The 27,816-nt window shown below is 36.8% G+C and overlaps 1 protein-coding gene and 1 pseudogene across 7 annotated transcripts in view; both read right to left on the bottom strand.

The window, feature by feature from the left end:
- LOC107742318 (cysteine and histidine-rich domain-containing protein 1-like) overlaps positions 1 to 1,992 on the bottom strand; it is a 7,864-nt pseudogene extending 5,872 nt beyond the window's left edge.
- Positions 1,993 to 6,789: 4,797 nt separating this feature from the next.
- LOC107742289 (phosphatidylinositol-binding clathrin assembly protein-like) overlaps positions 6,790 to 27,816 on the bottom strand; it is an 84,445-nt gene continuing 63,418 nt past the window's right edge. For 3 of the 7 annotated variants that reach the window (XM_016555188.1, XM_016555193.1, XM_016555191.1), the window contains 12 exons: positions 24,913 to 24,998; positions 23,572 to 23,707; positions 21,581 to 21,714; positions 18,776 to 18,873; positions 17,331 to 17,441; positions 14,878 to 15,009; positions 14,548 to 14,578; positions 14,310 to 14,460; positions 11,818 to 11,841; positions 10,021 to 10,077; positions 9,797 to 9,913; positions 6,790 to 8,453 (listed from right to left, as the gene is read on the bottom strand). In XM_016555188.1, coding sequence (XP_016410674.1) covers positions 8,439 to 8,453; positions 9,797 to 9,913; positions 10,021 to 10,077; positions 11,818 to 11,841; positions 14,310 to 14,460; positions 14,548 to 14,578; positions 14,878 to 15,009; positions 17,331 to 17,441; positions 18,776 to 18,873; positions 21,581 to 21,714; positions 23,572 to 23,707; positions 24,913 to 24,998 — 1,092 coding nt within the window. In that variant the 3' untranslated portion in view covers positions 6,790 to 8,438. The remainder of the gene's footprint in view (positions 8,454 to 9,796; positions 9,914 to 10,020; positions 10,078 to 11,817; positions 11,842 to 14,309; positions 14,461 to 14,547; positions 14,579 to 14,877; positions 15,010 to 17,330; positions 17,442 to 18,775; positions 18,874 to 21,580; positions 21,715 to 23,571; positions 23,708 to 24,912; positions 24,999 to 27,816) is intronic. The other 4 variants (XM_016555189.1, XM_016555192.1, XM_016555194.1 and 1 more) reach the window with 4 other exon arrangements.

Raw genomic sequence — 27,816 nt, 5'->3', positions numbered from 1 at the left:
GCCTTCCAAAAGAGGACGATATCCGCTTCGTCATGCCTGGAGCTGATCGCTGAGGAAATACTACAACTTTCACCGAGTCCAGCCCGACTCAGCTCACTCTATACCCCCGACTGCCCCCCCCATTTAAAATGCTCTAGACACGCCCCTGATGAACAGTTGTACTTTTATTAACGTTAACAAAGATTAATAAACACTGTAACAAATGCATTGCTCATTGTTAGTTAATATAAGTTAATGCATTAATTAATGTTAACTAACGGACCTTATTGCAAATTGTTACAGATTTTGTAAATAATAGCTAATGTTCACTTACAGGCCTTGCAGTAACTAAAGTTAATAAACGGAACCTCATTGTAAAGTGTTATTTTAAGTATGGTGAGGATTTCAGACATATTTTGTCACTTTGTTTCAGTCTGTACTACTGTACGTGCAGCGCATGAAGAGCAGCGTGAGATGAAACCGTCGCGATTAGCATATTATTAGCATACCTTGATTGACAGGAACTCAGAGAAATCTGTCGTCCTCTTTTTACAGCAGGACCAGCCCTGAGGGCAAAACCCCAAACAAAGAATCACATCAGACAGCCAAGAACAAAATAAAACAAAAACATGGATATTAGGCTCCCTAAGAAGCAGGCAAACACGCCGACGACACGCTTCAAGTAACGGCAGAACCGAGCAGCCGGCGGTCCGCACGCAGCGCGCGCTGCTGTCTAAACAAAAAGAGCTCACCTTTAAGGCATCGTGGAAGATTGGCACTCCGGGGTGAAACTGGCAGGCATCTTCAAGGGGTGAGAGAGAAAATAGGGTTAGTAGGAGACGTTTATCTACAGAAGTCCATCCTCATTACAATTTTTTTTATGAACAGGACTCAATACAGTGACACATTCTCAGCAGAGGAGACAGTAGGAAGATTAAGCCATTTATGGAAGTAACATTTGATTAGAACACCTCCAAATGTGCTTGAGACTTCACGGATCCAAGAAACCTCTAAGAACAGACACTAGCTAAATCACCTTTTCTACAATTTCCAAATGTATAAATAAAACATGGAAGGATAAATGGAGGCTGTCTTGTTGCAAAATGAAATCAAAGTTAAGTCCTGGCCCCCAGTGTCTCTGAGGCCAGTGGATCTCATTCACACTGCAATCAGCTGTCGGCTCACCTCTATCTATTTATATAATTCAGTTTCCAAAACAACCGTTTCACAGGTATAGGAAGTGATAAAGCACTTCTCTTTCAGTTGTCAAACTTTAAAAGTTGTTGGTAGATTTTTAACATCAGGCCTGTATTATCAGCCATGACTTTCACATGGACAATTAAAATATATGCAGTTCAAGATATACTTTTCCCCCAAATATGCTATATATTAAATAGTAAAAATAAATTAAAATCTTACCATCCGAGTTTTTGTCAGCATCAAATCGACCCCCGCAGCCTCTGTTGTAACACAGTAGAGCCATGTTGGCCTGTTAGATATTCAGCTTGATTTTCACTTAATCGCTGGACTCTTTTTTCCTTGTTTATATGCTCACTGGACTCTTTTTTCCTTGTTTATATGCTCTGTCCTGCATTCGTCTCCGGTACTTATGAACTCGCACGGCCGCTGTGAAACTTCTCCAGAACTTTCAGCCAAGGAGAGATCCAGAAGGAACAGCCACGTCCAGGTAAAGAGAAGGAGAGATGTTCTAGTCTGAAAGAACTCTAAAAATAGCCAGTGCCATGTGCACTCTCTCACTCTCCTTACAGCTGTTGGGGTCTGTCTGGGAGAGTTTGACATTCCTGGGGTCTATAGAGAGGGGCCGATGGGGGCAGGGGACACAGATGAATCACTAAAACCACCAACAAATGCCACACAATAAACCAAAACCAGTCTTTTTCAAAACTACACTAAAGCTGGGTTATGATGTCCCATTTTTTTTAAACTCTATTAACCTGGTCAATAATGGCCGACAAATCAAGAACATAACTGCTTGTTGTTGCAATTTATATATATATATATATATATATATATATATATGTTATTTCTATTTGTAACAGTTATCTGATGTAATAAACATATGAGTAAAAAAAGTGTCAAAAAGTAGCACTTGGAGCTTGGTGGAAGATGTGGTTTTATACTCTTGTGTTCTGCAGCTAGGAGTGGGATCTGGGTTAGAGAAACAGACCCGCAGGCACAGTGGGAGCACAAACTGATAGCAAACTATATCTTGGAACAAAACAACAGGCACAAACTAAAATAGTAAGGCAACGCAATTAATAAACTGCAGAAGAGAAACCTTGAGGAATGGAGTCAGGTACAATTCCTGACTGTGTAGATGAATATTAATAGACATTCGGAATAAGTCAGCGAGATGAAATCTGTTAAAAATGTCCTTTATTAAGAAACCGGTGAGCGACACAGATGAATCACTAAAACCACCAACAAATGCCACACAATAAACCAAAACCAGTCTTTTTCAAAACTACACTAAAGCTGGGTTATGATGTCCCATTTTTTTTAAACTCTATTAACCTGGTCAATAATGGCCGACAAATCAAGAACATAACTGCTTGTTGTTGCAATTTATATATATATATATATATATATATATATATATGTTATTTCTATTTGTAACAGTTATCTGATGTAATAAACATATGAGTAAAAAAAGTGTCAAAAAGTAGCACTTGGAGCTTGGTGGAAGATGTGGTTTTATACTCTTGTGTTCTGCAGCTAGGAGTGGGATCTGGGTTAGAGAAACAGACCCGCAGGCACAGTGGGAGCACAAACTGATAGCAAACTATATCTTGGAACAAAACAACAGGCACAAACTAAAATAGTAAGGCAACGCAATTAATAAACTGCAGAAGAGAAACCTTGAGGAATGGAGTCAGGTACAATTCCTGACTGTGTAGATGAATATTAATAGACATTCGGAATAAGTCAGCGAGATGAAATCTGTTAAAAATGTCCTTTATTAAGAAACCGGTGAGCGCGAGCGTTAAATCCATTTATTCACAAGGCATTCACTCATGGTTCAGGTTAGAGGCTTGCAACCATAAATTTTCTTCACAAATACAGACAACAAAACAGAGACCGAGACAGAAAGAATGAAAGAACTTACAAAAACTGACTCAAGCAAAAATCGCAAGAAGGAATATAACATACCAGATCAGCACAACCAACCACTGATAAATCATAAAAATAACACAGAACTCGTCCATCACTACGACAACAACTGCTTACTAAAAAGCAGCACCATATTTAATAGAACTTCGCAAACGTTACATGGAACTGTGAAACTTTCCCAGGCATGTCAGATACAAAAAACATGCAAGAAAACAGGTACAAATTATAAAGCGATCGAAAGAAAATTGAGTTAAATCCATCAGGTCTCTTGGTCCTGGGTTGAGCATCTCATTGCAGGCGAACAAACGACAGTTCAGGAGAGACTGGTATCATAAGATCACCGACTTCAACCAGTGCTGCGTGGTTCATGAAGCTCACAGGGAAACCAAAGGCAGTTGCAGATGAAAAGTCGATGAAGAGCGTGTTTGATTCAGGTTTAGTTACAGATTAAAGGTTTCACAAGCGTTCTACCAGACTTGAGAGAGTTGATGTACAAGCACAACCAGACATGTCTGATTCCTTTTCCCCAACGGTACATAATTCAAAAATAGAACGCGGTTGAGCTCAAATAATTTATATAGAAGTGAATATCACTAGTCACGGCTTCAAATCACAGACAGCAACCTTTAGAAGAGTAGAGCAAGTGAACAATCTAAACCAGATTTAGGTACTTAGTAACTAGTGAAATCAGATTGAATGCCTGGCCACATAGTCCAGGAATTGCCTTAATGCCATGATGGGAAACGGTCTACTAGAGAGTAATTTGACCTCTCACAGAACCATTTTATCATTTAGATGGACTGAACAGCCAAAGACTTGCTGTGAAGTTGGGGGGGGGAAAGGACCACAAAATGGTAGGTGTTGCTGTACATCCTTTTCCACACAATATAACCAGCTCTACATACACGTTTAGCTGTTTGGACAACTTCAAAACAGTTGAAGTTGGTCTTAAAACAGAAGATACACAAAGAAACATTGGTTGATTTTCCTGTTTCTGAGTCCACTGTTAAAAAGTGCTACAAAGAAATAATCAGGTGGTTCCTGTTGCAGTGAAACTCGTGCAATAGATTCAACAGAAATCACATTGACAGACGCGAAAACAACACAGCACGGCACTACACAAATTTGACCAGATATTTAAAACGTGCGTTCATACTGTAAAAACCCTGCATTATGGGCCGTGAGGCAGGCATGAAGTGCAATTTCAAGAGGCCAGAGAAGAGAAAACAAAAGAGCCGGACATCCAAAATGAACTCGAGGGCAATGATTTTCCCGCTTGTGATATAATTGATGAGATGAATAAGATGACAGACAAAATGAAACTAAACAAAAATAACCAACAACTCAGGAAAAAAAAGGGACTTTATTTATGTGAATGAAAGTCAGACAAAAATGAAAGACAAACAAGTTAAACACAATCCCACAATTTCTGCTTTTTATTTTCACCATGCTGAATAAACTCCTTATGGTCTGCATAAATAAATTACAAAAAAAAAAAAAATAAAAATACAGTGGAGAAACGGGCATAAACATGGAGGTTTTGTTTTCTCCTTTTTTGGCATTTGATGATAAATGGATAAAAAAAGGTTGCTGCATTGCTCCCCTGGGATGATACACAGGGATGATGGCGCTTCTACTGAATACATCTTTCTAAATATACTGCATATATCTCTGTAACAGGAAAAGAAGGACAAAAAGATGCCAATAAGAATGTAGCAAATAGCCCACCTAAAACAAATTCACTAAAGCCAGAGAAGCCAGGACAGCTCCATGACAGCACGAAGGTGAAAAGGACCCTGAACGCCAAGCATCCCCACTAGAGGTCTGAGACGTGCGGCACACACTGACACATCGATTCTGAAAGGCCGTTGCTGAGCTGAGTATTCCAGGCCAGCTAATGAGCCGAGCCTGAGATGAATAAAATCAGGCTAAGTAGTTCAGAAGTACACTGGAGTTGGCTGCTCGTCAGTCTGGCCGGGTGCTCTAAAATAAAGGATGAATGTAGAGCGGTGAGTCCAATACACTCAGACATTTGCTTTGTGTGCACAAACGCCCCATAAACAGCAAACAGAACACTAACTAGCAGCTGTTTATATGAAAGATGACAAACAGTAACCACAAGGGGGAGCTGTGAAAGCAAGAACTTAGGGAACGACTGTGCATAGCAGAGATTCTAAACAAAAATGAAAGTTTGTTCCTTTAACGCCTCAACTCAGCAAAACCAAGTTTTAAAAAGCCTATGGTGTGTCAGAGAGAAAGCATTCATGACCCGTTGCCAGTGAATCAAGTCAACAAGCCTAAAGGTTATCCAAAAGCACTAGATTGCCAAAGAAACTTGCATCTTCAGACAGTCTTCACCACAGGCTGGGCTGCTAATGAATGCAGAGCTTTTAATAATATTAAAAAAAGACAAAATATGACTAAGAGAATGAAACGCTGCTGTGCTCATCGACCAGAAACTGGAGATTACCATGGAAACCCTGGCTCATGACAGCACCCTTGTACATCTTGAGATCTTTCACCCTCGCTGAAGCTCACGATCATACATTCACTCTCTCACTTCACACACTTCAAGCCTCCGGTGACGGGATAATAGAATAGATCCTAATTAAACAGCATTGCTCCTCGGTGCCCCGTTACCTTGCAAACCCAGAGAGCATCAACATTGAGCCTGCATATAAAAAGCATTCAGTCTGAACCTGCTGGACCCCCTGACGGCGCTCAAAGGAGAATAAACTCACAAGCATGTTAAGAGATGCTCAGTAAAGAATTAGTAACCAACTCGCGCACTCAGAATTAAGCAAGCAGAGAAACACAATGCACATTGATCGCTTCTACAAATGGTAGGGCAGGCGGTCACACAGCACGCATTACGGCAACAATATAAAACTCGCAGTGATGATGTCTTTAGCAACATACAAAAGCCAAGACCACACTTGAACTGATGGAAATTCAAACTCAGACTTCAAATGAAAAATTCTGTCAGCATTTATTCACCCTAATGGAGCTCCAAACATGTATGACTGCCCTTCTGTGAAACACAAAAGAAGATTTTTCAGAACCGTTTGATTCTCATGGACAAAAAATACAATGCAGGTCACAGAGAACCGACGTGGTTTGGCTATCAGCATTCTTCAAAATGTATCTTCTTTTATGTTCAGCAGAATAAATAAGTACATGCCGGTTTGGAATAACATCAATGTGGGTAAATGATGACAGAAGTTTCATTTTTGGGTGGATTATCTTTGTAAGGTTGAACCTTATGCAAACAAATGATGTGTGTCTTATTTACACATTCCTAAAACCATTCTGATGACACAAGATGGACTGTTATAAACATGTCATAACTATAACTCTCTAGAACATGTGACACTACAAAAATGACACTTACAAAATCTCTTATAAAATAGAAAATTCCATTCCTTGATCGGCTCTTTAAACACACACCTGTGACCTCATTACATCAGTATTACTGTACCACTGAGTCTGTGCATTGCTTGGCAACTATTCTGCTAAACACTGCAGAAGAACTACATTGCTTAGAGGAAGGATTATTATTTGTAACCAATAAATTATTAAATGTTTGTTGCTGTGTGTTTACGTTCCGAAACCTTGCAGCTATAGGTAGTGATCATTTTAAAAAAGCAATAAGCTCCATGAAACTGTAGTATACAGTGATTTTTTTACAGCTAAAAAGCATTGTTAGGCACAACAAGGAGCGCAAATTCTAAAATCACTAAGATTTTAAAATCACTGTAAACCACAGCTTCTTGGAACTCATTTACTATCTCCAGTAACGTTCCATCAGTCCATGCAGAATAAAAACTAAATCTAGCATGAAGAAACAAAGCAGGAATTATGGGCTGATGTGAAGGCTGAAGTGGAAACCTGCTCTAGAAAGGGTTAAAGGGATTTCGGGAGAACCGAAAATGCTTTGGCTGCACAAGCAAAAATAAAGATACCCTGTTAACAGTGCCCCATATTTCGAGGAACTGCACAAAAACAGACTAAAAGTAGATTTTAGCTATTGATTTTGGTTCCAAAGTTGGCAAACACCGATACGCACGTCCTTCAGAGAAAGAACCGCGCTGTCAGTACAAGAGCTAGCTTTATGGCATTTCTCGAATCACAAATGTACATAATTTGGCAACATAAAACAGACCATGATTCATGTCATTTTCTGAAATAATAAAAAAAAATATATATATAACATGCAGGAGTCTATAACATCAGGATTAAAAAAAACATAGGATTAAACAAAACCCTCATTAAAAATAGATTTTTGAATAGGGCCACATGCCCTGTACCCTTCTCCAATGCTTCCGGTCACCCGCTCCCAGGATAGGTGGTACATGGGGGAGTGGGCTCAGAGTGTGAGATGTAGTCGTAAATGCATGACATGTTTGGTTAACACAGAAGAGCAGGAGCAGATATGTTAATCAGTGTCCTTGGAGTGACAAAACAAGGTAGGAGGCCAGTGAGAGGGGGTTCTTCATGTGGCTCACGTAACACCAATGTGTGCATATGTATGTGCAAGACCACCATCACATCTGAAACGGAAACCCTTAAACCAGTATAAACAAATAAGGATTGACTGATCATTTTGAACAGTAGCCATCAGTAACAGTAACATGTTCATTGTTAACATTAGATGACTAACGTTGTAGATATAAGAGACCAGCTCAATGTTATATATTATGTTACACATAAATGCATGTGTAAAGTGCTTGGGGGTGCAGAGCACCTAATAAGGGGTCAAATACTTTCCTTGTTCTGAAATGAGAAGCCGGGACATTGTGTTAATGAGCCATTTAAACATGTTTATGATCTAGTAAGCTGTACTATTCAGGGGATTTACTTTGACATTCACTGTTTTCCTGAACTCAGCATGGGCATCTTCGTAACAGAGCAAAAGATGACAGTAACAGGAAGTCCACTGTGTTGGGCTTTAGATCTAATTCATATTAATTATGAAGAGAAAAAAAGAAAAGAAAAGAAGAGTGCTCTGTACATGGTAATTTAATATCTGCAATAAAATCCACGATTTCTATGATGTATCACACCTGCCAGTAGACATCGTGCCCCAGGAAAGAAATGAACCTCAAGAGATGAAAAATGACACACTGTATGCGCTCTCGTCTGGGGTGTGTGTGTTGGGTGAGCCGTTTCAGACAGTGAGGTAAGCATTCTTGCCACAAACACATTCCTCTCCATATGCACGCTCTTTCTTTTTATCTCGATCTCCTTTTATTTGGTGGTAGTTGGATCCTCCTCTCACTAGCTTGTTCTTTTCAGCCATCCTGTTTGGCGCTCTGCTTAAGTGCTACTTACATGAACTGCATCTGTAAAAAGACACACAAAGAGTTATAAATAAGCAAACCAGCACTGAAGCGCTCAGTAATGACCGTGTGAATACAGCAGCACTGAACATCTTGTAAATGGAGCATCTGTGTACTTGCCACAGGCAGGGAGCTGCGTTTTGTTTTGTGTGTGTGTGATGGGGATGTTACAATACTACAATTTCAGTTGTTAAAATATAATACCAGTCAAATTTGCTGATGAAATTTGAATAATAGTGAAATTTCATCATTCTCAATACTACAGCAAAAACTAGTATTGCTATTTAAAAATGCTTCATTTAAAAAGTTAAATAATATAATAATTATTTATAAAAACATTTTAAAAAAGTTAAATATAACATTAATACTAAGGCTGTCAATCAATTAAAAGATAAAAGAATAACAGCTTTCTGTAATTAAATCACTATTAAATCGCACCTAACACTAAAATCTGTGATCATAAATATATTTTTACATTAAATCTCCAAATTAATATGAAAACAACAAAGGCAGAAATAATTTTTTTTAAATATTTTTAATGGCATCTGGCCCTACAAATAAAGGCCAGTATCACTTATACCAATCTGATGCCTCTATTAAACTTCTTTGTTTTTTTTCACTGCTGGGTATAAAATGAGTAATTATATCCATTCAACATTACAGTTATAATTAAAAGCCAGGCTTCCACTGCAAATTATCGGACTTTTTTTTTTTTGATAATTTTCTAACAATTACAGAACATAAAAAATATTACAACAAATTTTAATTAAAGTGAACTTAATGTGCTATCAAATCTCTGTTTGAATGAGCTCGGTTCATTTTTTCCCCGCTTTAAAGTTTTTTTGCACATTGATTTATCACAATAAATATATAATAAACAGATTACAAAACTACATCAAGAATAAAAAAGATGCTGTGTTAATTGCATTAATTATATTTAACACATTAAATGCAAATATTAACCACAGAAATAAGTTGCAAGTACAATGGTGTATAGCCTTAAAGCATTTCTCAATTAGATAATGATTGCTTCAACAAAAAAGAAAACTCTTATAAAGTCTTTACTGCTTTACTATTAAACCAATATTAACATTAAGGAACTATTAATACTGTTAATACTTTTAAGGGCAATTTAATACTTTGAGTTTTTTTGTTTAATATTAATGGTATAAATAGACAGTAGAAGGTCTATTATGCTTTCAATATTAAGTTTCAGACTAGTGAAACTGAAAAATAACTACGATATAAAGGTTTGGTGTATTACAGCAGTGTGGTATGGATTAAATGCATGCAAGGCCACTACATGTGTGATACAGATGGACTAACTAATGTGTTTGTGTGTGTACCTGGGCTCCAGGGATGGTGGTGAAAGGGTTAGTGGGTCTGAGAACAGGCTGGTTGTACAACATGGGCGGTTGGGTCATTACTGGAACCCCTCCCATCTGTCCCAGCTGAGGAGGGACCTAAACTCGCCCCAAACACAACATTCAGCGTTATTTTCTTTTAGCTATTAACCATTTAATTCATCTACACAATATCCACGTAGCCACTGTAAGGTCACAATACTCACCATTCCATACACAGGCACTTGAGGTGTTGTCATGGGAAACGCCATGGGAGCAGGAGCCTAAAGGGGAAAAAAGGGTCGAAAATCAACCATCAATGCACTGAATGACCAAACAATGCTTCAATGATCGAATGACCAATGGCACAACTCACTGATCAAACACTACTGTACTCATCCAACAGCTCTGTGCTCACTAATCATGTCTGGTTCATTTAAAGAGCTTGTTTAATTACTCTCTTTTGTACTCATGACAGGTCAGGACAGGTCCATTCAACACATGCAACACTGCACAACACTGAAGCAAAACAATAGAACTCAAGGATCTGACATGTTTCTAAGACTAAAAAAACTTCACCGAACAACGAGTAAAAAATGTGTTTTTAAATACATTTGGTCTCAGTCAAATAAAACAATGCATCTCAGCAACACTGTAATTTTACTATACCGTTCAAGGACGCATTTAATTGATCAAAAGCGAGAGTGAAGACACTTCTAATGTTCCAAAATATTTCCATTTTAAATAAATTATTTTCTTTTGAACTGTTTTCAATATTGATAACAATAAGCACCAAAATAAGTATATTAGAGTGATCATGTGACACTGAAGACTGGCTGCTAAAAATTCAGCTTTGCCATCACAGGAATAAATTACATAGAAAACAGTACCTTTGTCATTAATATTGACTTTAAACATTTGAACGGTAGAGTATGTCTGAAATTGTTTTTCCTAAAACAAAGACTTGCCTGAATAACTGTCACTCACTTAAAAGCCCAAAACCTTATTTGACACTTTGATCTGAACATGGCAAGCATTGATTTGTTGGCACAAAGAATTCATCAGTTTTGAATCGTAAACAGGTTACGTAAAATGCAGCCCCCAAACGCACACATTTGCACAAGTCTGGTTTGCAAGTCAAAGCTCCAAAAAGATGAATACATCAAATGCTCCAGAAAGGGCATGAGAGACCGAACAAACATTCATATGTCAGGGAAATCAACATATGACATTCTCTGTGTTTATCAGGAATAGAGAGGGTTTTGGAAGTCAGAGGATGTTGGAAGTTACGGTAAAGGCCTTTTCACACAGAGTAGAAATTTTTAGCCCATCCACACAGTGTGAGAAAACTGCTTTTGGGTCATTTGGCCTGGAACCATATAGAGAGTTACAGAGAAACATCAAACTATTGTTTTTAATTAGTCTCAAGAGTACATGAAACATAAAAAGCCACTGTGGTAAACAAGCTCAAGCTAAAATAAGTTATATAATACACATATACATTATGCATATGATATACATAACGACCAATTACCATATATATTAACAGCTCTACTATTATTTATTATTATTATTAGGTAAGGATGCACCGATATCTAAAAATCTGTACAATACTTCTGTAATTAACTTTGATTTTCTTTTAAATCCACACTGAAAAATGAGAGAGAAAAAAAACAAATTTGTAAAAACAAATTAAAGAAAATGTAAAATAAAACATGATTATAATTTAACAGAAGGTTTGTATTTCATTTTAAAGCACATGTACAACCAGAATGTTTTTCATTTTCATTTCGATACAAAAACTTTTTCAAGTAACTGCCCATTTTCACCCACGATTCAACTAAATTTATTAAAAATTTAACACAATGAACCAAATAAGTGAAGATAGAAATCAAGAAATAAGGTGTGGGAATGTGAAAGTGAGGGAAATGTGTGGGAATAAGAGAGATGATGTGTAAGAGAGAATCGATCCCTCGTAAACGATACTCAAGATAATAGAACTGTCAGTTATAGGAGGTACTTACATAACTAGTATAGAACATTCCAGTCTGCTGGGATAAGCACAAGAAAGAGGATAGAGAGAAAGACAGAAACATACAGGGCAGATAGAGCGAGGAGAGTTGAAGACGTCAGACACGAGGAGAAACGGGCCAGAAAGATGCGGACCACAGAAAAGGTGGAGAGAGACAGAAAGAGAGACACTGAAGGTTAGTTATTCACAGACATCTGCTCTCTCTCAACTCAAGCAGTTCAGAGGTCAATCTACTCTGAACGCCCTGAGAGAGAGACAAGAGAGGCCATAAACACATGTAAACAGTGAAAACTCCTCTCTATCCTGTCTCAGAACAGACTAACACATCACCTGCCTGACTGGATCAATACACACCACTTGAGAACAAGAAGCACACTCACACACATATTTCCAATAGCAAAGAAGAACTTTTTTTCCTGAATTCTGGATATTTGGTGTGAATTGAGCTTTACAACAGATGGATTCCTTTCAGGTTTGTAAAGTTAAGAGTATTTGAAATGATGTTTGCATGTGAATGGGAATGTTTATATATATATATGCAAGAATGTCTGTATATATTAAGTAATGTATAAATGTACTGTTATCCGGTCACAGTGTAACATAGCGAAGGCTTATTCATACTTTAAAGTTGTTTATTTTGCTATAATGACCAGCTGACTGGTCATTACCCTGCTTCATTATAGTACTAATAAATAAACGGACATGAAATATTGAGTGTAAATTATTGTAATGTGAGAAGAAAGAGTCCCGCAGAGTGATATGAGTGACAAAAACAGCACAGAGATGTAAGAAATCAGTTGCCTGGTCAAATATACAGTATAGTGTCATTATTAAAAACAAATTGACTGAAGAAATCTGCAAGTGACCAATCAGAATCAAGTGTATTGAAAATAAAGTATTACTGTTTGAATATACACTACAATTCAAAGGTTAGGGGTCAGTAAGATATTTTTTAAATAAATTAATTATTTTATTCAGCAAGGATGCATTAATTTGATCAAAAGTCACAGTAAAGACTTTTACATCGATACAAAAGATTTATATTTCAAATAAATGCTGCACTTTTGTAAAAAAAATAAATAATAAAAACTTGAAAAATAAAAATGTATGACGGATTGCATAAAAATATTAAACATAAATAATAAGAAATAAGAAAGATTTTCAGAAAACAGTTAAGATGTAAAATGTTAAAATATTTTACAGTATTACTGACTTTACTGTATTTTTCACCAAATAAATGCAGCCTTGGTGACTTGCTGACCCCAAAATTTTGAAAGGTAGTGCAAGTATATTTAGGTGCTTGTATATCACTGTGTGAGTGAGTGTGTGTACATTAGGGATATGCCAGTATCAAATTTTCATGTTGCGATTAATTGCTAATGCTTTTATTATGGTATACGGTATTATCACGATATTGAAATTAAGTTTAAAAAAAAGTGCTGTCATAATACAGTATAACAGGTTTAATAACTTTTTTCTTATAACAAAAATAACTGAACATTTAAATGCAATAAAGCAATACAGAAAAATGTATAAAGTTAAAAGTTTTACACAGATTAAAGTGCAAAAGAACTATAAAGACCAATAGGTATCACTTTACAATAAGACCTCATTAGTTAACCTTAGTTAATGCATTAACATTCACAATGAGCAATAGCTACATTTGCTACAGAAGTTATTAATCTTTGTTTAAAAAATTACAAGTCTTAGTTCATGTTAGCTCATTAAATAACACAGTTGCAACTTTCGATTTTAACAACGTGTTATTAAATATTGTAATTACCTAAGATTAATGAATGTTCAGAAGAATTTTTCATTGGCAGTTTATGTTAACTAATGTTAACTAATGAAGCCCTAATGTAAAGTGTGACCGAACAATAAAGAATCAAAACACTTTCAAACAATATCTAGGGCATGTTGTAGTCCAGATTAAAATGTAAAAAAAGTTTGAAAATAAATAGCCTATTAAGTCTAAATATTTAAGTATTTGGCGCTGTGATGAACATCATAGCAAATACACAAATCTGAATGGCTATTTACATAATTTAAACATGATTCAGAAACAGGAAGTAGTGCAGCTGCTTTGTTTACAGGGTTTCCGGGGGGGTAACGGCTGCATTTAAATGAATTATTATTATTATTATTATTATTTCTGCAGTTTAGCACCATCTGCTGTCAGAGAGTGAAAGTGCGCTTTCATCCAGAGCGTCTCTCACATGTTCCGCCATGTGCTTCTCCTTCCCTCTTGTTTACATCAGAGTGCACACGCCTCTTTCACTCAGCATACAGCGGTGTTGTGCATTTTGACCAGTTGATGGGAAAAGTATTCTTAAAATGCATTCAAAATTCTGAATAATTTGTAATATATCATTATTCACGGTATTTAGAAGTGCCCACGATAACAATATCGTGCATATTCATTACCGTGATATATCGCATTACCGAATACCGGCACAAGTCTAGTGTACATGTGTGTGTTCTCACCATGTGTGGCACGGGCATGGCGGCAGGTGGCATGGCAGCAGGTGGCAAGGGGGCGGGGCTCCAGGCAGTGGTGCTGCTCATTGTCTTTGACTGCCAGTTAGTGCCACCGGTCAGCTTCTTCTCTCCAGGCTGAGTCCACTGCATATCAGACCTGCATGCAAACACATGCAAAGAGAGTCTAGACACTGCTTCTTTTTACAATTTGAAATGATTTAGATAATTAAATGTAAATCCTCACTTTTTGCCTGGTGTTCCCCCAAACTGCAGGTCTAAAAAGAGAGGGGGGAAAAGAAACAGACTGTTAGAACAGCCCAACATCAGCGTAATACTGGAAGACTTACAGCACTGGAGGCATCAGAGACCTATTCATTTCCCCTAAGCTGGGTTTAATTCATCTCTGTTCAACACGCACACACATACACACCCATAGCGTATATCACCATATGGCTGCTGACTCTCTGTTCAGTAGAGTAGCACAAATGCAATTTGAAGGTCAGGGACTTATGACCAAGTAAATAAAGAAAGTCACACAAACAGACCAATAATGCTGCGAGGAAGAGGGACTCACTGCCTACGAGGTTGGCCAGGGACGAATCCAGGTCACTGGCCAACAGTTTACTGCCTGTATGAGGAGCCATGACCGGCGCCTGAGTGTGAACCGTCACCGTGGGCTTCAACAAGTCTCCTAACGCATCATAACCTGAGAAAAAAGACAGAGAAACCATTATTCCATTGATTAAATATTACGAGAGTGGCAAACCACTTATTTTTGCTGCAGACTGACACCTAACCAGAAGCGACACGTCAAGCAACCAGCAATAAAGGTTTTATATTTCTGCACTGCTGACCTTTTTAAAAGAATTGGATATCAGTTAGACTTGACTAAAACAAATTAGTTTCTGTGTTGGTCATGGTTGTTAAGGTTAGCCGAAAGGGTAAATTTTAATTTGTACAGATGGTATCAGATCAGTACTCTGTAATAGCCAATGCTAGTTGAGATATCAGTCTTAAGGAAAAACAGGATCAGTGCAACATCTCAATATGTACACTGTACATTAAACATCAAATACACTCTCAATGTCACATCGTGCAGCCATTAAGCTTTCAATGTGGACACACAAATTGCTTGTCGCTGGAAACTTGTCGCATCAGGCCTGGTTAGGGCATAGGTGTTATAGAGCAGAGAGACAGGAGTGAGACGAGAGAAAGCGTGCTGCAGTCCTGCTGATGTTTATAATGATGCAAGCAGCGGGGATGAGCCTCTGTGAGGCCACTCATGGCATGACAAAAGACCCATAGAGATCTAGAGCAGAACATTAGGTCAGGACGGGAAGAACCACCCTGAGATCTAAGAGGAAATAACACGACAGGGCTCCTTAAAAAAAATGGAAATCTATGACATCCCCTTTTTTCTTATTCTTCTCCTTATGGAGGCATAATATTGCAAAAAATTGCTTCTTTTTTTTCTTAATAGATGTTACTCGTCTTATTGTGGATGATCAGTGCATGTTATATCAAAGAGAAAAATGCCTTTGAAGTCTTTAAATAAAATGTAATAACTCATCTTTTAGACTTTGCTTTTTTCATTTAGACCACGCAGGCTACTGATTAAATGTTAACCAACAGCTATTTAGATACTGTTGCAGACGAACACAAACTTTCTAAAATCTTGCCAATAGTTATTATAATATGTCAATGCTCTCAAAAATGAACTTGACCTTCAGTATCCACAATTTTTTTTTTAAACCTTTTGGACAAATAACTTTTGCCCAGGATTGCCCACTATTTGCGTAAATATATCACATTACAAAAGTAAAATGCGTTGTAAATTAGGGTAGTAGTTGGTAACGAAAATTATTAAAACTAGTTTTTGTTAACTAAAATAAAACTGAAATAAAATATAAATATTAGATGGAAAAACTTTGTTTGTTTGTTTTTGCCTTGGCAAGTAATAAAAAAAATGTTATGCTTAATTATTAAAAATTAAAATTAAAACAGAGAAACAAAAATATATAGAAATATTAAAAACTAATAATAATGAAAAATCTACATAATACAAAACCTAAAAATAAAATGAAAACTGAAGTTATAAAAATAAAAGCCAATTCAAAATACTAACAATACTGTAATAGTACATAAATATTACAATAATAACACTGTTGTGAATGCAATTTAATGTTGACTTTCAAACAGCTGATAGGTTTCATTAACTGAAGAGGCAACTGGTTTTCAAATGGTAAAAAAACCCAGATCATTTTGCTAATTCTTTTAGTAAATGAGAGAAAGCAAGCAAGAGAGACAGTCTGCTGACACATGCCATATATATACAGTTCTACTTTCTGCTTCGCCAGCAGGAACAAGGAGGCCAAGACAAAAAAAAAAACACGAGTACACACTCACCACATCAGATCAGCCATCATAACCCAGGAAAGAGAGCAGAAGAGAGTGAATAGGGGTGGGGGGAGACAAAAAAAAGCAAAAGGTAAGAAAAAAGGGGCCAAGAAAAAAAAAAAAAAAGGAAGATAGGGGCAGACAGAGAGTGGATGTACTGGTGAGTGGAAATGTGTGTGCGTCTGTTCTGTGTTCAGATAAGGAGTGTGGCGACAGGCGATTAACAGATGGAGAAAAATGCCAGTCAGCACCCAGCCTCCACTAACACACACACACACACACACACACACACAGTAGATGGATGAAGGGATGATAACAGACTGTCCACAACCACAGAGCAGCGAAGTGAGTAAGTGGAGAGGAAAAAAAGCATGAGCGATTCCCCAAAGAACATTCCCAATCTCTCCAGGACCGAGTCAGACGGGCAGGTGCTGCAGCCGGCTGCACAGTTTGTTTCAGCGTTCCAGCGGCAAAGCTCCACAAACTCACCATACAGCAAAACCAGCAGAAGAGGTTTATTTTAGGGTGAAGGTTACTAAGTTTTGCAGTTATTAAGCGCAGCGGCAAGGGTCAAATCTTCAGAGATTAATAAGCGCAGTTATTAATAATCACACGTGTGAGACATTTTACCAGCTGATGGCTTCACATCACTATTGGAAGCTTTAGTCCCAAATACAGCATCAAAATCTACATTCATGGTGGGCATGGAAGCCATGGGATGAAGAGTGCTGCTTTCTAGACCTGAGAGTAACACACACATACACATGGAAGTATACATGACCTTTTTTCTTGCAAGTTGCCACCATTTAGATTGATTCTAGTTCTGCACAATTCATCTAAATACAATCTGAGTAACAATATGGCTTAATAATAGTTTGTAGTTTTTGCAGACGCCATTTAAAAAGTGATTTTATGCCTTTTGCCTGAAGATCTAAACAATAGCAATATGAAAATGTTAAATGTTCATCATGTCACAACTGTCAATCGCAATGTGTCAAAATAATCACAACAATTTTTTTTGCAGCCCAGTTAAACCTGGACCATTTTACATGCATACTTTTTCCTCTACAATAAAGTTTCTGATAACAGTTTCTATCCATCTGAGAATGCCATTAAATGCGTTTTTGTCTGAAAATGTCATTAAATACCACTTTCAGCTGAAGTGCTTTAAACGGCCTAAATTTTGGTGGATTCCTATTATTATTCCATGATTTCTTATGTAAATAACAATTTACAGCTTAAATCTGTGCCTGTGGCTCTTTCTCACTACTCTGCTCATTACTCAGCAATCTTTCTCTCTTTTTTAAAACACCTCATCCCTCCATCTGTCTACACGGCTGTGTCTTTGCACTGTTAGTAGTATATGTGGGTCTCTGGAGACCTGAGTCTTGCGGTGCATCTGGCTAGCCCTCGGCGCACCTGTCCACTAGCTGTAAAGCGCATGCTCCAAGTGCATGCTGTGACCTACAAATCCTGGCATAGTTAAGAGTCTGGCAGTGTGTCTACACTCTGCACCTTGTGTCCTCAATTCACACAAGCCCAGCAGATGTGCTGAAAATGAACCTCTGACACTCAGCACAGCTCCCAACCAGAGCGATAATGCCTCAACGGAAAAGCACCCAAATCGGTCACGCTTCGGAATATCTAGAAAACATTGTTCGATCCCTACACAACAGGATGGATGGGTATGGAGAACACAAACACAACGAAACATTGGTTGGGTTGCAAAACCTAGCAAGCTGCTTGGTCAGCTCTTTGAGGCATCATTGATGCCATAAAATGCTGCATATGGCCCAACAATCTATATACCATTATCTCACCAAACTGTGAACGCCAAGGGCTGATGGTAGCTTTTGGGACAGGGCTTACAAACAGCTTGTAAGAATTTGAAACAGGAATGAACTAGCAAGTGAACGAACAGATAATTAGATGAACATTTACTGCAAGTTAACAAAGGATTGATCTGTTCTAATGATTTTTCAGGGACTAAATTAAAGGTCAGTGATCTAAAGTGGTAAAGCAATAGATGCGGCATCGGTGATCGTGTGTATGTGTGTGGGTGGAGTGGGCCGCACCTCCCCAGGCACTGCTGGCGGTGGAGATAGGAGTGCTCTGCACAGCAGGAACGAAGGCAGGCTGAAGGTCAAACAAGTCACTGTTGAGGTTTGGCATGCTGTACAAGAGAAAGAGAGTTAAGTATAAAAGTAAAACATTTAAATTCTACCACACAGATCTTGTATAATCAACATTTTATGCTATACAATATCTGAAGGTTTTCCATTAACAAAATCAGAAGTTCTCAAGCTATATGATCAATAGACTTTAATAAGTAAGAATCACAAGACATCTGATGGATGCAACATTAGAACACTCCACGACAATTTTTTTTTTTTTTAAGAACTGAATACTTTTATTCAGCAATTAAATTAAGCTTTAATTCTGTTCTTTTGAACTTTCTGTTCATCAAAGAATCATGAAAAAAAAAAACTATTACGGCACAAAAATAAATAACATTTTGAAACATATTAAAATTAGTGCTGGGCAACGATTAATCGCATCCAACATAAAAGTTTTTGTGTACAAAATATATGTGTGTGTACTGTGCATATTTATTATGTATATATAAATGCACACACATTTGTATACACAAATGTTTTATATATTAAATATATTTATATACAGTATAATATAAATTATATGAATATAAATATATACATGTAAAAAAAAAAATCTAAATATATACTATATTTGTGTGTCTTTATATATTCATAATAAATATACACGGTACACACACATATATTATATAAACAAACATTTTTATTTTGGATGCGATTAATCACAATTAATCGTTGCCCAGCACTAATTAAAACAGAAAGAGTTTAAATTGTAAATTACTGTTCATACTGTTTTTATTTTTATCAAACAAATTCAGCATTGGTGAGCATAAGAGTACTTCTTTCAAAAACATTTAAAAACAAATCTTACTAGCATAAAACTTATTTTTATAGTATATAATATTAATGTGATTAATTGCACAGCCCTAGTACACAGCACACTTGTTACCACCCAGTTTGAGAAATTAGAAACTAGATCATTTTACAATGTCTGGTAGAACTTAGTAGTGAAAAGCAGCTGGATTGTGATTTTCATTGTTTTCAAGATGTTGCACCACCAGGCCAAGTGGCTTCATCAACTCACTCGAGAAAGTGAGCGAATCGAAACAGCAGCAGGTATTGACTTTTTCTGTAGGCGCTGACATCTAGTACTCCCTCCTCTCTCACACATAGTGTATAGCACAGTCTAAATATGCCGCTTTTCATTCTTTGTGTGTTCTGTAAAGGCTTTGAAGGGTATGAAAAGGAATCTGAACAGAGAGGCTCGGTTCTTTCATCTAAAAAGTATCATGCAGGCTACATTAAGAGATACTAGTGAGTCCACTGCACAGCCATGGTTTGGTCTTTTTAAATCATCCAAGTTCTTAAAAATGGTACAAAGGTTTTTTCATTCTCACCAATGGCACGTTTGGATTATAGTATATCACTGAGCAGCTCCAGAGTCCAGAGTCAAAAAAAGGACAAACACCTCAAAACAGACAGGGTGAAAAGATTCCGTCCGTTCACTTCTTACAACAATCAACCTGTTGTGGGATTTGCATCATCAGCCAGGCAACTGCCACAACAACCATGAGATTCATGATGCCAACAGGGTTTAAAACCAGCAAACAACCTAGCAGTTGTCAAATATATCAAATAAGTTCTGCCAGATATCTATTAAATTATTTCAAAATTTAACTTTGCAGTATTGTACAGTATATAAGATGTTGAAACATTGATACTAATATCTAAATAAATACAATATTTAAAGTGGCAATCTATTTATGAATAGGCAACTTTAACAGTCTATATTTTTGAATGTGATCATGTTATAAAACATGTTTTGAGATAAGTATCTTGTGCTTCAATAAAAAATGAAAAAAATGAAAAGGAAATGTGACTTTTGTAAGTTCATATTCTGAATGAAAGTATACAGAATCTCAAATATCTCTTCATTTGTCCGTCATAAGCCTTTTTTATTTCAAAATCCTAAAATTTTATTTCCAGTTTAAATTGAAATCCCAAATCTCAGGCTTTGGACCATATGGTATAGCATATATTGTAGATTCACTGAGCTTTGTATTACTGTACGTAGGGGTGGGCGATACACCGGTAGAAATTTGTCAACCGGTAGAGATTTTGAACTACTTTTGTCACTATCGCGGTTACATGCTCACGTGACATTGCTGTGCTACATGGTCATGAAAATATACAGTATCATTTGCACGTGTTTTTAAGCGGTTTAAAACTATTTATTTTAAGCCATTGAAATGCAATCAGCAGCAAAAGAGAACTCATTCCACTATAAATCGTGCTGCCAGAGAGGCGCACGCACATGAAGACGGTGCTCATAGAGCACGGGAGTATTTAACAGTTATTTTTGCCACTTTATAGGCCTTGAACACACATTAAGTTAAATACACACACTTGTGTCAAAACGCCTGTATTTGCAAGTATCTTCGTATACAGTAATTTGGCTCTTATGTGAAAGCATACAGCTGAGAAAGAAAACGTGTAACAGTATATTGGATCTGGGCAGCTCTTAAAGTGACAGCTAAATAATTTTTGTAACATTAATAAGAAAAAAAAAATATTTAATTTACACAGAGAAGAATATGCACTGTTTTTATACATTCGATTACTTTATACGATGTATGTAGCATTTCTTATTTATTTGTTCTATTACTTTCTTTCGTATTCTTACTTAATCGCTGAATGTTTACTTGTGTTCAGTGAGCTTTTTTTTAATAAAATATGTACTGCGGTCATGTACTACATGTTAGTGACCTGTTTGTTGAGGGTGGGCTTGTGGTATTGGTGAACAGGTCCATGCCCGCAGTGTGGTTGTTGGCACTACCCATAGACTGTGTGCTGGGAGAGGCAGAGGGGGTCTGCATGCTCATCTCCTTCAGACGCTGGTTCTATACAATCACAAAACACAGGAAGAAAACATTTAGAGAGAACATAAAGCATTTAAAGACTGGGCTGCTCGGCTCATTCCTCCTGCGATGGTCACTGTAGAGACTATTTCCTTCAGATGAGCTCTGTGAAATCAGACAGATTACAGCCACTCAGGCAGCTGAAGTGCCAGTCAGCTACAGCTCAGATCTACTGTCTGTGTGTGTGTGTGTGTGTGTGTGTGTGTGTGTGTGTGTGTCTGTGTACTGTAGAAGAGATGGCTGAAGTCAGAGAAGATCTCCCAGGTCATACTTCCTTTGACAGAAATGAGAAACGACTCAAAAACATCAATTACTTGAGCAGCTTAGACCAACCATACGAAAAGAACAAGAAAAGTCAATAAATCGTCAGCATGTAGAGCTATTTCAAGCTAAGCAACTCACTAGAGCACAACTATTTGACATCAGACAAACCAAAACCTAAAGTCTGGTCTGGCTTTTTGACCAATACTGTGTAATGTGTTCTTTTACATGTGAGCAGCTCATGATCCTCTGACATTGGTCACAGCAAAAACTGCTCCACACAACTTTCTCTCTACATTTGCTTTAAGTTTAAGTCACTTAGAACATGCATTTGGGAATACAACATGTCAACCATCTTCCCAAATTTGTAAAGAAAAGCACAGTTAAACCGATTGTTGTCAACAAAAGAAAAGCTACAAGAGCTACCTGTGGATTTCTGCCAAAATAAAAGCTTGATGGATTAACATCTGAAAATGAATCAAGATGGGCATAAATATTAGTCATTTAAATTTTACAATTGTACTGTAAAGTAATTTTTTTTTCAATTTTCTCCTTTACAGTGAAATATTACAATAGTAACTTTTCTTGTTTTATCATTTTTATTTAGCGATAAGATAAATAAAGATAAATAAGATAATTATTTAGCATAACAACAAGAACAATAATTATTATTGTGTATAATTATTTTTAGATATAATTATTATATTATTAAATGTGTACATTATTATTATAATTATCATACTCATAGATAAAACACAACAACATTTTGGGCCAAATTGTGCAGCCCTATAAACAAGCAAACCTAAAACTTTTTTTTCTTTAAATCACATTTTAGATTTTAATTTCTAATCAGAAAAATCACAATTTGATTTCTTTCTTTAAACCGTGCAGCCCTAGATTCTAGTTTCTAAAGAGAGAGGAAGTAGGTTGCGACATGGCAAGGTTTTATGCCCTTTGCAACAACAAGAAAATGTGGGAAGAAAAGAAAACAGAAAAAGAAAGCAATAGCACTCTAAAACACTGTGGAGTGTTGAGAACACAACAATCACAAAGAAACACCAGTTCAATTTCACACAAACTTATCCGAACATGGGATGTGTAAATACTTTGATGTTGGACATTGAAATTGCTTTGAATGTTTGAACTATTCAGATATGGAGCCGTGGTGCATCTGGGGATACAATCCACACCAATGACGTTCCTGTCATTCAGTTTGTGTGTGTGTGTTGGTGCGAGTATTTGTGTCCCACAAGGTATGACAGTACATCCTGATGGGGACAGAGAGGTTTGATCAACCCCGCTGACCACTTACTGCTGCAGGCTAATCATTGAAGGTACAAGGGCGTATTGTGTAAACACACATACACTTGTATGTGTAGAACAAAATGTTCCCAGAACAGCAGCTTTAATTCTGCCAAATCTCAGTTGCAACAAACTTCCCTGGGTGGAGCTGGGATATGCCTTTATTGTATGTACTCTTTATTCTCCACATTGAACCAGCTAACATCACTTCCTGTCCACACTTCAAACTTAGAACATGTTCATTCACAGAAAATAATGTGATAGGTTGTAGCCCACCTTGAGAGCTTGCAGACGGGCTTGCTCCTCCTCCAGGGCCTGTTGTTTCTCCTTCTCGTCCATCCTGCTGGATGAGAAGGAGAAGGACATGCCCGTGTTGGAGAGGGACGACACCGCATTGGACAGAGTGTTGGCTCTACAGAGAAAAACACAGATACGCACAGAAGTGAGATTTCCCTATCAGTTCTTTATTTAGGACCTGATTAATTTAACACTCTTCACAAGCCAAAAAAGTTATATCTTACAGTATGTGGCTATATATAAATCTCTTGCTAATGGTTTGTTGTTGCTGTATTAAGTGCTTCACCATATGGCTTGTGAAGTGCAGTTAAGAGGATTTATACAGCATATACAGGAACTTGCATTCGACTACATATTTTGTCTTATCTTCAAAGCAATAAAAAAGGTTGATGTAAAAAAAAAAAAAAAAGATGTACACTCACATGAGATGAATGAGATTCATTAGCCTAATAAAAGGCATTTTCTTTTACACAAAATAGGTATTACGCCATGATGACCCCCACGTTATATTACACAACCAGCCCACTACTCAATATACAGGTATACCAAGAAACAGGAATACCAAGAAAAAATGACATTTTACCATTTTAATGAATATATATACACAAATGTCTTCACAGGAATTCACAGATCAATGTTTTTCGTGTTAAAACATTTTTATTTGGAATTTCAGCTGATGATCATTTGTTAAAATGTTTTCATTTGGAATTTCAGCAGGAGATCATTTGTTAAAATGTTTTCATTTGGAATTTCAGCAGGAGATCATTTGTTAAAATGTTTTCATTTGGAATTTCAGCAGGAGATCATTTGTCATTTTAAAAATGCAAAAAACTCTGTAAGAAAAATACAAAGACTCACAAAAAGATTAAAATAAATAAATGGAAAGAGAAATAAATAAATAAAATTTTTCTTGGTATATCTGTTCAGCGCCATTACTTTTCCCCTGCTGATGGAAATGTGGAATGGAAATTGTCCATTCACTTATTAATATGGCAAACATGGAAGATCAACTGCCTTGCTTGCTTGACATGCAAAAACAGACCTCACTGGTTGAGCATTGGCTGTCCAATGAGCTCTATGGAAGATGCATTGATCAATATTTATATGTAAATAAAAGCCTAAATTAAATTTGTTCATCATGTAACGCGATCATGTTTTTCAGAAGACTTGGAATAAACCACTCAATTTATATGGATTTTAGAATGTCTTAGTGAATTTTTCGAATGCATTAATGTTTTGGTTGCGTGACTTCACAGATGTTTGCCCAAACAATGCTTTACAGTGTGATGCTGGAATTTTTAGAACTGTAGGATTTCGTACCTGTTGTCGGCGGAGAGCTCCTTGGTTTTCTTGCCCTCCAGAGAGGCCAGGTGCTGCTCAAGAGCCTCCAGGAGACTGCTGGGAGCCTGCAGGAGAAAGAGAAGGGTCAAGAACTCAATGAGAACATACAGATCCAGTTTAAAGAGTACACACTCACACGGTCAAACACACTTACACACTCACCCACTCGATCCACCTGAGTTTCATTAAATAATAACAGGAGCATGCTTTAAGCTTTTAGTAAGAGGAGTACAGGCAAAGGATAAACAAGCACAGAAAACAAGAGAGAGGAAGAGTACGAATTCGAAAGAGAGGAAGTGACATGCACACTGGAAGATCCAAACCTCAAACGCATGACAGACCCATGAGGTCACTGAAATAACTCATTATTGGACCATGACATTAAACTCTTTACACTGGCTTTTGGAACTAGAAATCTAGCTAAAACCTTCCTCTGAGCCCTTTATACCGATCTAGGACCAATAACTTTACATGGATTTTTCAGAGCTTATCCAGTCATTCATGATTACTGGATAAAGATTATTTTTAAATCATTGTGGAGATTGCTGGGGGTTAATTTTCATATGTACAGTACCGTTCAAAAACATGGGGTCAGTAAGATTTTTTTTATTGTTTTTAAAAGATATTGTGAAAAATAATTACACCTTCCAAATTATTATAACCGTTTTCTATTTAATATATTTTGAAATGTAATTTATTTCTATGATAGAATTTTCAGCATCATTATTCCAGTCTTCAGTGTCACATGATCCTTCGGAAATCATTCTAATATTCTAATAATTTGATGCTCAAGAAATACTTTGTTTTATCAATGTTGAAAGCGGTTGCACAGCTTAATTTTTTTGTGAAAACTGTTAAATTTATATATAGAAAGTTCAAAAGAACAGCATTTATTGGACAAAAAATAGATTTTAATAGCAATAATTTGCAAATAGAAATTTTTGGTACTGTTACAATAAATCTATTTACTGTCACTTTTGATCAATTTAATGCATCTTTGCTGAATAAAAGTATTAATACTTTCAACAACAACAAAAAAAAAAAAAATCTTACTAACCCCAAACTTCTGAACGGTCAGGTAATAAGCATGTTAATAAACTTAAACAATTGTACTTGGTGTACAAATGTACCCAATGAGACCCTCAAAGACCCTCAACAGACAGATTTGTTTCTTTTGAAAAGAATTATCTTAACTACAAGAGGAAGCATAACACAGGCCCCACATCAGCAAACACGGGATGTGTATGTTAGCACCTAAGAGCACACACACCCCGTTGCTGCTTCATTCAAATGAGAGCAAATGTTAGCACAAGATCAGAGCTCATGGTTGGTGAAAAGAGCAGGTGCTTTGTGCCAAGTTTCCAGAACAGACAACCCGTGTATAAACTGCTCTTATGGACTAAGGGTAAGGTAAGCTCTTCGATTGAGCCTAGCTGGCAGCGCTGGCCAACATGTCTGGATCTGATCTAGGTTGGTTTTTTCTTCACATCGCTGAGAGGGCAGATTGGGTATAATCCATTCCACCGAAAACAGAAGCCAAAAGAGAGAAAAACACATATGCAGCAGTCTATAATTCAAATAGAACTAAAAACTAACATTTCGGCTAAGCGGGAAAATGTATTACTTCCACAGAAGTGAGATAAAAAAGAAAGATGAAAGTGTAACAGCTTTTAATTTGCTTCCTTCCTGTCTGATTTGATTTCCTTGGAGAAGACACGGCACGAACAGGCTTTTGATTAAATGACTACGCAAAGGACAAAGTGAGGTTACATGAATACTTCATCACAATCCTACAAACGTAGGGCAGTTTTCTCATGTAAAGGAGAAACAGGGCATTGGGTAAATCAAATAGCTCTCACAGAAGATCCACCTTCTCCAACTCTGATGGTCAAGGGGTTTGCAAGCATGAAGCCGTCATGCAACCCAGCCGGAGATTTGCTTTTATGCTGATCTGAGCTAACGATTTGATCAAACTATAAAGAGACAACTGCACATCTGGTCTCAGATCAGCAGAAATAGCAAAAATAAAGCCATGCCTGCAAATTGACAGAGAAAAGAATGGCAGTTTGGGCCACATTCAATCAGTTAGCCTGGTTTTAATGGGATGAATCCGATGATGCAGTCAGAAAGAAACTAGGGCTGGGAGATACAGCTAAAAAAATTACCTCAATATTTACTTTTTGATGATTTTTGATTTCAACACATACAGTATGCATTTGCTCTAAAATGGCTTTTAATTTAAAGAATAATCACTTTGACTAAACCAAGATTCAGACTCAAAATACAGTAAAATGTTAAAAATAAATAAACATGTTTTTATTAAATGAAAAGATTGATATTTACATAATTATTACATGTTATATAATTAAATATAATATTGTTTTTATATCATTTATTTATAAATAAAACTAAAATAATTTTGCTTTCATTCCAATACTACTATATGGAACAATACAACAATATACTATTAAATTATAATAATTACCCACATATTGTTTTCACAGACACATTAATCAGTTTTATGTTTGTGTATAATGAGACATTTAAGTTTTAATTGTTATATGCCCCTGGTTTAAATAGCAAGTATCTTTTTTAAAGGGGTCATATGATGCGATTTCAATTTTTCCTTTCTCTTTGGAGTGTTACAAGCGGTTCGTGAATAGATAAGATCCCTAAAGTTGCAAAGACTAAAGTCTCAAACCAAAGAGATATTCTTTATAAAAGTTAAGACTGGTCCACGCCCTCCTAAAACGCCTCGTTTAAACACGCCCCCACATGTCTACGTCACGATGTGGGAAGATTTGCATAACGCCGCCCAAATGTTCACGCAAAGAAAGAAGGCGTAACTTTGATTCTCGCTGTAGTATTGTTGTTGCTGCCGCC

Source organism: Sinocyclocheilus rhinocerous, unplaced genomic scaffold (genome assembly GCF_001515625.1).
Source record: "Sinocyclocheilus rhinocerous isolate Xijiao unplaced genomic scaffold, SAMN03320098_v1.1 scaffold75, whole genome shotgun sequence".
NCBI classification, from domain to species: Eukaryota; Metazoa; Chordata; class Actinopteri; order Cypriniformes; family Cyprinidae; genus Sinocyclocheilus; species Sinocyclocheilus rhinocerous.
This window is presented reverse-complemented; position numbering and strand designations above follow the sequence as displayed.